At 40.9% G+C, this 14497-nt stretch overlaps 1 protein-coding gene across 1 annotated transcript in view; it reads right to left on the bottom strand.

The window, feature by feature from the left end:
- LOC306863584 (transcriptional activator GLI3-like) overlaps nt 1-14497 on the bottom strand; it is a 216786-nt gene that overhangs the window by 26254 nt on the left and 176035 nt on the right. Inside the window, exons 5-6 of the mRNA XM_079407007.1 lie at nt 10890-11095; nt 2700-2855 (exon numbers count right to left, since the gene is read on the bottom strand). Of these exons, the coding sequence (XP_079263133.1) occupies nt 2700-2855; nt 10890-11095 (362 nt within the window). The remainder of the gene's footprint in view (nt 1-2699; nt 2856-10889; nt 11096-14497) is intronic.

Here is a 14497-nt window from a genome sequence, read left to right as displayed (position 1 = left end):
CTTAATTGGGTTGAATAGTGTGTTAATGCTGAATGGAATTGCACTTGGTTGTTTTTGAAAAGCTTCCACTAGAAAGCAGATCGAACACAGACAGGCCCTCCACTCACGCACAATGACTGGCAGCTACAGATTAAGAAATGACTTTTGTTGTCTTTTCATTGGCGAATGTCACAAACAAGAAAGAAGGGAGAAATGGAGGGAGAAGTGAAAGGAGGAGGGGAAGAGAGGGGTGTGGGGGGATGGAGGTCTTTTGTTGTGTGGAGTGACACAATGACTTTGTGACTCATTTTTTCTTTCAGTTGTTCTGTACATTTTTAAGAGAAAGCACACAAAACAAAACATGATTACACTCTCTCTTTCTCTGTCTCTGACTCTCTCCCTTCTCTCTTTCTTGTTTGACACATACAGTGATTACAGGGTCTGTCATTCACATTTAAATCACTCTGTGTGTGTGTGTGTGTGTGTGTGTGTGTGTGTGTGTGTGTGTGTGAGAGAGAGAGCATTTGCATTCCCACATTTGGAACATCTTACCACATTGCTGGCATTCTGCTTAGAATTGTGATTTAAAACTTTGCAAATAGACACAAGCACAAACTTACACACACACACACACACACACACGCGCGCATGCACGCACACACACACACACGTTTGTTTTTGTGAATTGTGGGGACATTCCATAGGCGTAATGGTTTTATACTGCACAAACCGTATTTTCTAGCGCCCTACACCTAAACCTGTCCTCATAAATCACCTTCTCCTTGTAATACCTATGTCATACCCATGTCATTATACAAATTTGTGTCCTCATATGTCACAAAACGAAGCACATACACACACACACACACACACACATATGAATCCACATACTTAAGCATCAATACTATACATTATAATACACACTCATATACAATAATATGCGCAGTCTATAATGCCATATTGATTTTCCTGCTGCAAAGACCAGTTTGGATCAGCATAAACTCCAAGATGGTCTTAACTAGTTTTAAATGAACAACTCTGGTCTATTTATGACATGAGCTGGTTAAGCTGGTAGAACAACAAATGCAAAAAGATGTTTTAAACTGGAAATTTAAGCTTGTATGAACAAGCTTAGTGTTCCAGTTTTTAACTAACTTAACTTGTTTTACATTGGCGACGTTGGTTTAATTTTGACAAAAGTGTATTATTAGGCAGCTTGACTAACATAAGCATGACAGGTATGAAATTGGCCAAAACATACAATTTATTGATAAATAAAATGCAAAAAAATGCCAAAAAAAAGAAATATATATATATATATATATATATATATATATATATATATATATATATATAACAATTGCTGATTTGTAATATAAGTAAATATTACATGCTTGGTCAAACATCTTTTGTCAAAAATGGAAATGGAAATGTGGATGTAGAAAAAGAAAAAAAAAGTGAAAAAAAAAACAAAAAAACAATATTTCCACCTTAAAAATCCATCTACATCCCACAGAGGATCCAAACTGAGGCATTTAATATAGGCAGAATCAAATTGACACTGTTTAATTAGCAGCTAATACGTTAAAAATGCTTAAACACAAATACGCAGGACAGGTTAATTCCTTCAGTTTTTCTCTAAAAGTAATTACACTGATGTCTAAACTACGACTGTGCTCACCCATCCCCATTATTAACAACAGCTCCTAGATAATGCACTTCTACTCATTCACTCCCCTTCTCAGAGTCTATATATTATAAAAAGAGCTTTAAAGTGTTAATTTGGCTGACACGGAACACACATTGTTAAAATAGGATGAGTTACTAAGGGCTGATCACAGGCTATTTGAAGTAGGGGGGATGCCAACATCTCCATTTGAAAACAATGGCCCTAATTGTTTTATTTCAGTCTATTAATCTTAAACAGTCCCATAGAAGAAAGGATTTCTCCAGTGATGAATAGTGGGACATTCCAATTCCCACTTAATAGCAATTAATTTTCTGATAGCCATGCAAGTTTGGCTAGTTTTAATTAGTTTGTGAGGAATGGGGAAGCCGGTGACGGGCTGACTAAATGCGTTCTCATCAAAGACTAATAGGCCAGTCCACCTGACCTCTCTTCGAATCCCCGTGCCTTTAATTTCCTATTTACACATCAAAATAACTCATTTGCATACATCCTGTGCACACTTACCCCCTTTTTGAAAACATTAAGACAATGGAACAATTTAACAGTTTATTTAATTGCAATTTGCAATTTGTTCCTTATATATTACATATACTGTATATATATATTAGGTCATTTTCACTTTTTATCCATTTAACATCCTTGCTGAATAAAAGTATTATATTTTTATAATTTTTATTTAAATTATAATTTTTTTTTTTATTGACTGACCCCAAACTTTTGAATGGTAATGTATATTGTAACACAACATTTCTGTTTTGAATAAACACTGTTCTTTTTTACTTTAAATTTTTTTAAAGAATCTTGAAAAAAAGTATGACAGGTCCCAAAAAATATCAAGCAGCACAACGGTGTCCGACTACGATAATAATTCAACATATTGGAATGATTTCTGAAGGATCATGTGGCTTTTTGCTTTTTTGAATGGTTAAGGTTCTTGGTTTTAATAGTCTCAGCCTACTGTAAATCTGCCCCTCACATCAGTCATCAGACACCCTGACATCAGAAAAGTGTAAGCAAGTGGAGAACTTACTTTCCATAGCCTGTAGGTACTCCATATGCAGGGCACTGCTTGTAGGCCCTGTCGCGGATGCCACTGAAGGAATGATGTCAGCATATGGGCTGCGGTGACCTGCAAGTAGGGCCATCTGGTGGTAGTACTCCGCCGTGGTTAAACTGGCGTGGGGTGCTGAAAGGTCAAACATTTGACAAAAACACCACTGTTCAAAAGTTTTGTATCAGTAAAATAAAAAAAAAATAAAAAAAAATTAATTAATAAAAACTTAAATGAACCATTTTATCTAGCAACAACTAAATAAATTAGATTTCATATGACATGTCTTATTCATATGATAAAAACATTAAAAGATATTACCCCAAACTTTTGAATGCTAGTAAAGAAATACATATGTTCCTGCATGTTACTACAAATCTTGAATAATCTTGAATAACTGACCTTTTTTAATTTCTTAAACTTGTGAATCAATGGTTTTGACTTGAGAAGACTTGGAATATAGTGCACAAGTCTGGACTTGTGGAGTACTTTTTTTTAATAATACTTTTACAGTGCTTTATTGTCATTATTAAAGCTTGACAACCTCAGGTCCCACTTTCATTACATGGATGAGAGAGCCTGGACATTTCTGTTTCACAGAAGATAGAAACTTTTATTAGTGTAACTAATTAACCATTTTAATTTTAGGGGAAAAGAACGCAGAATTTTAGATCTGAACAATTAAAATTGCCTTTCTCTCTGATTTGTTCTGACTCTCTTTCATGTGTTGCCTCTATCTTCCTCCCACACTTTAGCAACAGAGGGATAACAGGTCCAAGAAATGCATCCTAAAAATAAACTTTTGGCAACATGCTTTTCTATGCAAACAACACAAATGAGAAAGCACACTCACAAACACACACATACACACAAAAAGAGAAAAAGAATAAGAGAAAGACTGACACAGTGCTTCTCAATGCAAATACAAAATCATTTTAGCTGCACAAAGTGTTGTGGCTAAATCCTGTCTTCCCCAGAAGAAATGAACAGAGTGGATGAAAGGATCTCAACTGAGGCCCGAACTGAATGCATGGAATATGCATCTCTGATTGGTTGTATGAATGTAAGAAGAAATTCCAAATTAATTCGATGTGGGTATTATGACTTAAGTAGCAAGGGAGGGGTTAGGGGGGCTTCCTTAATTGTCTCTGTTGTTCCTTCTTGCCTTGGCTCTTGCATTAAACTGTAATGTGCCTCATTTCCCGTTCACATGTAGAAAAAAGCTTTGTGGAATTTCTAAATGGGAGATTTTGGCATTGAACTGATGGACTGGTGGTGGGGAATGGCAGGGGTGATATTCAAGGATGAATATGCACCCTCAGTATGGTGCACTACCAGAGCCAGCAGGCATTCTGCTGGTGGAGCATGTTGGCATCTGGGAGATTACAAAAAAAATGTGTTTCAAAAGAGGGTTGGAAAGCAAGCAGAAAAAAAATGATAAAGCGAAAGAGCGATAAAACTCCCACCGATGTTTGGTTATTCTTTTCACATAAACTGGTGGCTGCATATGGAATACAAAATGTTATCAATAATTATTGTTTCAGAATATATGTAAGGGACATGCCCAAAGCCAAATACTTTATGCAGGAATGCATAGATAATGGCTTCAAAATGAATAATGATAATAGGAAAAATATTCAGCCTACACAGTCACTCCTTGGGCCCTATCATACTGGTGCAATGCGGCGCCAGGGGCGACGCAAATGTTTTTTACTAGTTTCAGCCCGACGCAGTTATCGTGTTCACATCTTGCGCCACATTGTTTAAATAGCAAATGCATTTGCACCCATTTGTGCGCTCATGGGTGTGCTGGTCTGAAAACGAGGTGTGTTCAGGCGCATTGTTGGTGCGTTGCTATTTTGAGGCATCTGAAATAGCCTGCGCCATTGACCAACTAAAACCTGGTCTAAAGTCAATGGCACAGTATTTTTTTGTTATTTAAAGAGCGCGTTAATATATACGCCTATAGTAGGGCTGAAACGATTAGTCAACATTATCAACAACGCCGACAATAAAAAAGATTTTGACAAATATTTTTGTTGTCGAGTAGTCATTTGATATCATATGACCTAAGGTAAGAGCCTGCAATAATGCAGTTTGACCAGTTTGACCGCTGTAGAGCAAAACTGTAATCCAAGAGAAGAGGATACACACAGCGCTTCAGAGCAAATGCAGCTGAACCTGAGCGGAGTTTGGATTAATATGTAAATATATATTGCATGCTTTCCTCTCAGTAACGAAATAAACACAACAAAAACTGACAGCAGTGTGAAAGCAGCAGTTAAAAATGCATCTGATTACAATGATGTGGATGTTTGCATGAGCTCTGCAGTTCAGTACTCCAGTCAAGTCCGGTCACATCATGTTTATTTATATAGTACTTTATGAAATACATAGCCTTAATTCAAGCAGCTTTACAGTATTAAACATGAAAAACCAGAGTCAGTGTCGCTTTCAGTTAGAATTACTAACAACTTGATTTTCTGTTATAAAGCAGCTCTCCAGTGTGGAGCTAGCTAATGATAAAATATTTTTATTAGTGGGGAAAAAAATAAAAAAAATAATTAAAGTGATAAAGTTGTTCATTGTTTGTTCATGTTAGTTCGCAGTGCAAATGTAAAAAAAACACAACTTGTGTTTTAATAAATGCATTAGTAAATGCTGAAATTAACATTAACTAAGATTAATAAATGCTGTAGAACTATTGTTAATTTTTAGTTCATATTAACTAATGTTAACTAATGAACCTTATTGTAAAGTGTTACTAATTAATTGTATAATAACTGTAATTACATAAAATGCTTTTCTAAAGCTGGTTGTCACGGTGTTGTGGTTGTAGAAACACAGGCGCACAACGAGAATAGTATTTCAATAGCTTCAACACACTTTAACCATTTACAACATCAATCCAAGACAAAAACAGAGGGAGAACTCAGGACTTATAAAGGGAGAGGAACAAACGAGGAAACGAGATAATTAATTAAACACAGGTGATGATGATAACTGATTAACAAAACTAGGACACGAACTAAAACAGGAAGAACCAAAAATGGGCCAAAAGGAAACTAAACAGAAACAGATACGTTACATTATCTCCCCCTCCCCGAAGGGGGGGCGGGCGTCCTGGAGGCTGGAGCAGGGTCATGACAGGACAGGGAAGCCTCCAGGGCGGATCAGGAGACTCGGGAGGCCATGGCGGGACTGGAGACTCGGGACGCCATGGCGGATCGGGGTCCTTGGGCGGCCATGGCGGATCGGGGTCCTTGGGTGGCCATGGCGGATCGGGGTCTTTGGGTGGCCATGGCGAATCGGGGTTCTTGGGCGGCCATGGCAGATCGGGGTCCTTGGGTGGCCATGATGGATCTATTTTTTGAGAGTCCAAGGTGGATCAGGGGGCTCAGTGGCCTTGGCCCTTGACCCGGCCACACAGGCTGAGACTATATGGCCCCCCCCCAAAAATTTTTTGGGGATGTTCCCCTCTAGGGGCCAAACAGAAGGAGCAGACTCTGCGGGACGCTCAGGAGGAGAGGGCTCTTGGAGGCGCTCTGGAGGAGCGGGCACTTGAGGGCGCTCTTGCAGCGTGGACTCTGTAGGGCACTCTTGCAGCGCGGACTCTGTGGGGCGCTCTTGCAGCGCGGACACTTGAGGGCGCTCTTGCAGCGCGGATTCCCGGGGATCGGGAACGGCACTCCTGGCCGTGGTCAGAGAACTGGATTCTCGGGGATCGGCACTCCTGGCCGTGGTCTGAGAACTGGATTCTCGGGGTTCGGGATCGGCACTCCTGGCCGTGGTGAGAGAACTGGATTCTCGGGGTTCGGGATCGACACTCCTGGCCGTGGTCAGAGAACTGGATTCTCGGGGTTCGGGATCGGCACTCCTGGCCGTGGTCAAAGAACTGGATTCTCGGGGTTCGGGATCGGCACTCCTGGTCGTGGTTTGGGAACTGGATTCTCGGGGTTCGGGATCGGCACTCCTGGCCGTGACTTGGGAACTGGATTCTCGGGGGCGCTCTTGCAGCGCGGAGCTGGACGGGACCAGCGGGAACTCAGGTGGGCTGGACGGGACCAGCGGGAACTCAGGTGGGCTGGACGGGACCAGCGGAGACTCAGGAGGGCTGGACGGAACCAGCGGAGACTCAGGAGGGCTGGACGGAACCAGCGGAGACTCAGGAGGGTACTTGTGAGGAGCAGGCCCTGGAGGGCACTGGTGAGGAGCAGGCACTGGAGGGCACTGGCGAGGAGCAGGCACTGGAGGGCACTTGCGAGGAGCAGGCACTGGAGGGCACTGGCGAGGAGCAGGCTCTGGAGGGCACGACATTCCCTCATACATGATCAGTATTCCCACCGGCACCTGAACTTCCTCCCTCGGCAGCGGAACCATCTTCGCCGATGACGGCGTAACGTTCATCGCCTCTTGCGGCGGTATCCTCCTCGCCGCGGGCGGAACATTCAATGCCACGTTCGGCGGCATCCTCTTCGCCGCGGGCGGAACATTCATCACTGCGGGCGGCGGAACTATCGGGTTGGGCAGGCGGGAGGAGCCGTTGGCGAGGTATTTGGAGGATCCCGGCGAGGAATGAGCTGGGGAGACGCAGTGCGTTCCTGCTGGAGCGGAATGACAAGTTTGGGGAATCTCCTCGACTTCTTCGTCGAGTCCATTGAGGAAGAAGATTAAGTTAATGAGCTCGATCAGGGAAAAATCACCTCTTAGAAGATCGCAACGTATTACCTCGTCATCCAACCCCAGCAGGAAACGCGCACCCAGAGCTGCGTCGTGCCAGCTCACCTGGTTGGCGAGCTCGAGGAAAACCTCCACATATCGCGCCAACCTCAGGCCGCCCTGCCGTAACCTGCACAACGCGACTTCAGCCGGAGTCATAATTTCGGTGGTCACCGGCGTTCGTCTGGTTTTCTGTCTTGGTCTTGGATTCTGTCACGGTGTTGTGGTTGTAGAAACACAGGCGCACGACGAGAAGTAACAAAAGGAGTATTTTAATAGCTTCAACACACTTTAACCATTTACAACATCAATCCAAGACAAAAACAGAGGGAGAACTCAGGACTTATAAAGGGAGTGGAACAAACGAGGAAACGAGAAAATTAATTAAACACAGGTGATGATGATAACTGATTAACAAAACTAGGACACGAACTAAAACAGGAAGAACCAAAAATGGGCCAAAAGGAAACTAAACAGAAACAGATACGTTACACTGGTGACCTTTATTTATGTTAGAATATGTATAACTTAATATTTTAACTAATTGCAAAAGCTGAATAATCAATTAAAGTCTACTGATTAATCAGTGAAATAATTGGCGATTAGTCAATTAACCGTTCTAATAATCGTTATTTTAATCGATTATCAAAATAATCGTTTGTTGCAGCCCTAGCCAATAGGTGGGTCCACAACGCATGTACACTCTGCTTATTACACACACAAGGATGCGCAGCAGCACACAAACATGCCAAATATTAAAAAGTAAAGGATTACAATGTAAAAGATTACTATTGTGTAGGCTCAGAGCCGATCCTCCCTATACGCAGAATATGCAAGCTGCATAGGGCCCCCGAAACACCAGGGGGCCCCCTTGCTCTCAAAGATGTTTTAATTTTAGATTTATTTTTGAATTTGGCCAGCAGTTATGAAAACATGAGTGATCATTTCAATGCGGTGCGCTGTCACGCTCTCTACGTAAAAATCAGCCAAATCATGTAATGCGAATGTTTTACAGTATCTTGCTCTTACTAAAAAAACAAGTTGAAAGCTTAAGGAGCTGCGGAAGAGATATTGTTTCTCGAGTGCTTTCCGTGAGCACGATTCGAGACTGAGTGAAACACGGACAAATACGTTTCATCCATCCTTTCATCCCAACATCCCCACCAACCCCAGCAACTTGCTCTTAAAGGGAATGGGAGATGAGAATCTGATTGGTTTATTGCACATTATGCCCAAAACACACCCATTACTCAGTAAGAGAATAAGGACAACCATTTAGACCATGCGCCGGGCACGCCAACCGTTTTTTCCCGTCGTTAAACTAGCAAAAGTGAAATTTCAGCAACCAAAAACAAAAAAAACTGAAACAGCAATCTTCAGTTACGGCAAAATAGTTTTGGAGGGTCAAAATAGTAAAGTTTAATTAGCATTTGTCCGATGGTGCATTTTGACTGTCAGTGTCTATGTCGTGTATATGTGTCGATAAACTAAAACAGGTAAACATAGCTGTGTGGACGTTATTGCTTAACAATATTGATTTATTGTTTTTAATCAATACAAATATGGATTCAAATGATGTAATGCCCTTATCAGTACAATCAAAAATGACTGAGTAATTTAAGTTCTTTTCAGCGTTATCAGGAAATAAATGCCACAAAACCCGCTGCGGCGTTTGCCAACCCCACAGGGTTAAATCCACTGATCTATAATAGAGAACTGAATTGCTCATGATAAATTACTTATTAATTTAACATATATGTGACCCTGGACCACAAAACCAGTCATAAGGGTAAATTTGTTTGAAATTGAGATTCATACATCATCTGAAAGCTGAATAAATAAGCTTCCCGTTAATGTATGGTTTGTTAGGATAGGACAATATTTGGCCGAGATACAACTATTCTGGAATCTGAAAATCTGGAATCTGAGGGTGCAAAAAAAAAAAAAAAAAAAATCAAAATACTAAGAAAATCGCGTTTAAAGTTGTCCAAATGAAGTACTTAGCTTGTGTTGTATTATTAATTGTATATTAGAATCAATTTCTGATACTAATACTAGATATATGTTCATGTGTCATATTTCCTGCATAATTACGTACATAAAGAAAAATATTTTGTGTCTGATCAGCTACCTGTGTTGGCAAGTGCGCAGCAGACACATCCACCTTGACGATTTAAATATATCACCCAAAAAAACCATCAACATTGCAGATAATGTCTGAAGTAAAAACTAATCCTGTGTGACTGATATGCTTCAAATCGTGTGATTTTAGGTGAGTGGTTTGGCTGTGAGTCAATGCTGCTCTCTTCCCGATAGGGAATAGCAAGATTGTGGCTTGAACACTTCCGGTGGCTTCACTGCCTAATGGCAGTTTAGAACGCAATGAGCAATCCAGTTATTATTATCATTATTTAATGAAAACAAGTTTTTATTACAGTCACCATTTGAATGTCTACATTCAAACAACAAATTAGAGTAGAAACATAATTATATTATTAAAGAGTTAAAAACTTAAAAACGTCCTTATGTGAAATTGAAATATTTGTACAAATTGTCAAAATAATTTGTTTTACAACTTTTTTTTTTTTTTTTTTTTTTTTTTTTTACCAAGGCCACAAAAAGGTCACATCAAACCAAATTGCATCAACAAGTTTAATTTATCCCTTATTCAGGTTTCTTCTCTGGGAATAGTCAATTTGGAAATGCTTCATGTCTTCCTTTGACACACTTGGTAGATAGTAAAACCTGGCTGATGTGAAACGACACCACAGTTCGAAACAGTTGTGATTATCTGTGGCCTGTGAGAGGCCCCTCTGATTGCCCCACTTTGGTATTTGTGCTTCTGGCTTCAATTAAAACTCCATGCCTGAGGAGAAGGCCAAGAGGCCAGCATACTGCAGAGACCTTTTAAAAATAGCTGTCTTTGCAGACCCTGTAATGGATTTCACACAAGAAACTAAAATGGCTTCCCGTCAGGCCTCTGGAGTCTATCCTCTAACCCATTCCCACTTCTCATCCTTCCCTCCCTTCTTGTGCCCTCCGCCCTCAACCATGCCCTTGAACTTCACTCCCATCTTAACTCAGGATGTGATCACTAAAGTCTGTCTGACATGTTGAATGTTCCTCCAAAGGTTTGGTGGCATGAGACAAAGATCAAAGAGAGTGACCCCAGCCAAACGATCAAACTATGGTCTCCCTCTTCCAGAGAGAAGCACCACAGACAGATAAAATTGGGATATATGATTGCATTATCCCAGGCCTCACCAGATAGATTGACAGAATGATAGATACAACTGTATAGATAGATTTTTAATCTATTATCAGTTTCTGAAGGACATGTTTCGTGTAGAAGTTTAATACTTAGAATTGCGTGCTCTGCTCTGCTCACAATAGGTTAGAAGAATTATTAAGAATTTTAGCAGGCCCAGAACAGGTCTCTGAGGTACTCACCATCTGCAGGACTGAGGCCCCTGGCCGCAGAGATCATGGACAGAGAGGGACTGCTGTGCAGTGAGCGGATATAGTCCATGTAGGGGTTAATGTATGGATGTGGGGGGTTGAAGGGTGACTCCGCCCCAACAGAAGGGTTCCGATGTGGCGAAATTCGGATGAGGGAGAAATCAGAATATGCCGGGCTGGCCGCCAGTGCAGGAGGCCTGGAATCAGAGACAAAGAAAAGCATTTAAGCACCTTAGGAGTCTTTTTCATATGGTGTATTCTTCCACTCATTCTGTGGGGTGTGATGTTCCAAGTCTTTGGGGTTATTTGCAAAATGTCATGTTAACTGTGCATGTGCAATCCAAAGCACATGCATACATTTAGAGAGAAGCATAGAAGAAAACAGAGCTATGCACAAGCCACAAAAGCTCAGCATGTGATCTATTCATTTTGGATCCCTGCTCCAGGTCTAGCGTCTGCACAGAATGGTGTAGGAGCTTGAGCAGGAAATGAATGGTGACACTATCTATCGGCCTCCATCTGCAGGGCCAAATCACAGAGAGAGCGGGAGGGAAAAAGCCCAAGCTAAATTCCAACTGCTCCCCTCGCAGACATTTCCTAAGATCAAAGCCAACTTTCAACACATCACATTTTAATCAGACAGAGACAGCCAGGAATTCTCACCGCTACCCACAATGCCTTGCCATATTTTCTTGAGATGGTGAGTGTTACTCAAGTCTGCTGAGTATTTTGTTGTGTAGTTGTCTTAAACAGCCCCTGTTCAAGTATTATTATATATTTTTTTTCAAGGAGGATTGTCAGTGTGGGTTTACATGACTTAGGATGAAGAAAAACAAAATACACTTAGGTTCTTCTCTAACAATAAGGTATAAGGGACTTAAAAAATCCCCACAAAAGAAAAATTTAAGAAGATAACAGACTCTTGCAAACATACTTCCAAAAAAGAGGTAAGCAGTAAAAAAGAAAACTAAATGAATTACAGAAAATTCCTGTGGAGAACTTTGACTTCAAGTGACCTCTCTGAAGGACCAGATGGACCGGATGGACCCAATTACACACTACAGCTTGTCCCCTCTGAATTCTCTCCTGTCAGCCTCAGGAGTCTACTTCACCAGCCACTTATGAAAGAGTTTGGCCTGTTTCTCATAATGAAGAACAAGATTGGATGTAACAAAACTTTCTCTTGAAGTGCCATAAAACCATTCAAGGGAATTCTGAAGGGTTTTAGGCAAGGTAAAAGTCAGTCAACAGAGATGCTTTTGTATACAAGCCATGCAGCATTGAATCTGATTTAGTTGCTTTGTTTCAGTCCAAAAAAAAAAGAAATTAATTGATTCTTTGAAATCATGAAGTCTACAAGGAATTTGCACCTACATCCACTGTTGTCATAGTTAAATAAGCCATTAAAACCTAAAAAACCCCCCAAAAAACAAGACTAAATAAAACAAAAACTAAAATGAATAAAAATGGTAAAATACTAAACTAAACAAAATTGTAAAAATAAAAGCTACTTTGAAATATTATTAAAATTAAAATAGTATGTAAAGAACAGTAAAATAACCAAATCAAACAATTTTGACCATTTTTTTCCTCCTTGAAGGCCATTTCACACTTAGCGAGACATGATAAAGTAAAGTGAATTGCAGATGAACGGTGCACATTGAAAAGGAAACAATTGATCATTTTTGGCTTTTCTGTACGATAGGTGACACTGACCGAAAATTCATTTTTTGCCTGCACACTAGGGGGTGCAACCCACGATTGCGCTGATCAGCCTATTGTCTTTTACCACTGAGAAAAGAAACACTTAAATTTTGGCGCATGGAACTACAAGGCACACAAACTGTTAAAAAGCCCGGGACAGTTATACAGGGGTGCTAGAGGGTGCTTAGCACAATCAATTGAGGTGGTAAAAATAGGAAATTGGCAAAACAGATTTGGCAAATGCTCAAGTGCATATTTGTGTTCTCACTCAGTGGAGTGTCAAAAGTTTCTATTTACTATTTGTTTTGTAGCATTGAGCAATGTAGCCACTCACAGACATATCTGTTGGTTTCTTGAACGCATTGGCCAGTCAGAATCAGAATTCACTCACTGCTCAAAATGCCAGAGTTTTGGTCAGTGCTGAGTTCTGCAGACTTGTGAATCCTGTCATTATAACAAACAAAGTGTAGAAGTGAGATTCATTGTGCAGTGTCGAGAGCTTCATTTATTATAACGGAACTTTGTGAGATCGCAATGAACTGAAGTGAGTGACAGCTTTTTAATGGACACATACAGTCAGGTCCACATGCGCAATGGACACATGCGCAATTTTTTTATTATTTTAGCTGCTGACCAAAACATATTCAAGTTACAGTTATATAATGAATATGAGCTTAAATTACACACTCTGAGATTTGAGGGTGTTCTAATCACAAATGGAGGAAAGGTTAAGGAATTACAGCTCTATAATATGTACCTCCCTCCTTTTTCAACCATAAGTAATTTGACAGTGTGCCATTGGCATTTGGAAGCTGTTGCTGTGAACCCACATCATGCGATCAAAGGAGCTCTCCATGCAGGTAAAACAGACAATTGTTAGGCTTCAAAAACAAAACAAATCCATTAGAGAGATAGCAGGAACATTTGGAGTGGCCAAATCAACAGTTTGGCACATTCTGAGAAAAAACATATAAAAAGGCCTGGACGTCCACGGAGGACAACAGTGGTGGATGATCGGAGGATCCTCTCCATGGTAAATAAAAACCCTTTCACAACATCCAGCCAAGTAAAGAAGACTCTCCAGGAGGTAATCGTGTGACTGTCAAAGTCTACAATCAGGAGAAGACTATAGAGAGCAAATAAAGAGGGTTTACCACAAGGTGCAAACAAGGCCAGATCAGCCGGAAGAATTCTTAAGTATATAGGGATATACTGTATACCCAGATTCAGTAAAATGCAGCAAAGTTGATTGGATGGCGCTTCATAGTACAAATGGACGATGATCCAAGTCATTCAGCAAAAGCAACTCAGAATATGCACACTTGCATCAACAGATCACTGGAGCTGTGTGAAGTCCCTTCCTGCTTCAAATGCTCCATAATCATTCCCATCCCAAAGAAACCCAAGATAACAGGACTTAATGACTACAGACCTGTGGCTCTAACATCTCTGGTCATGAAGTCATTCAAAAAGCTGGTTTTGGCTTATCTGAAGGACATCACTGGACCCCCTGCAGTTTGCCTACAGAGCAAACAGGTCTGTGGATGATGCAGTCAACATGGGACTACACTTGATCCTGCAGCATCTGGACAGACCAGGGACTTATGTGAGGATCCTGTTTGTGGACTTCAGCTCAGCTTTTAACACAATCATTCCAAACCTCCTCCTGCCCAAACTAACTCAGCTCTCTGTACCCACCTCCATCTGTCAGTGGATCACCAGCTTCCTGACAGACAGGCAGCAGCTAGTGAGGCTGGCAAAATTCTCATCCAGCACCCTTACAATCAGCACTGGCCCTCAGGGTTGCGTCCTTTCCCTACTACTCTTCTCCCTCTACACCAATGACTTCACATCTAAAGACCCCTCTGTCAAGCTCCTGAAGTTTACAGATGACA

The sequence above is a fragment of the Barbus barbus genome (genome assembly GCF_936440315.1).
Source record: "Barbus barbus genome assembly, chromosome: 44".
Lineage (NCBI taxonomy): Eukaryota > Metazoa > Chordata > Actinopteri > Cypriniformes > Cyprinidae > Barbus > Barbus barbus.
This window is presented reverse-complemented; position numbering and strand designations above follow the sequence as displayed.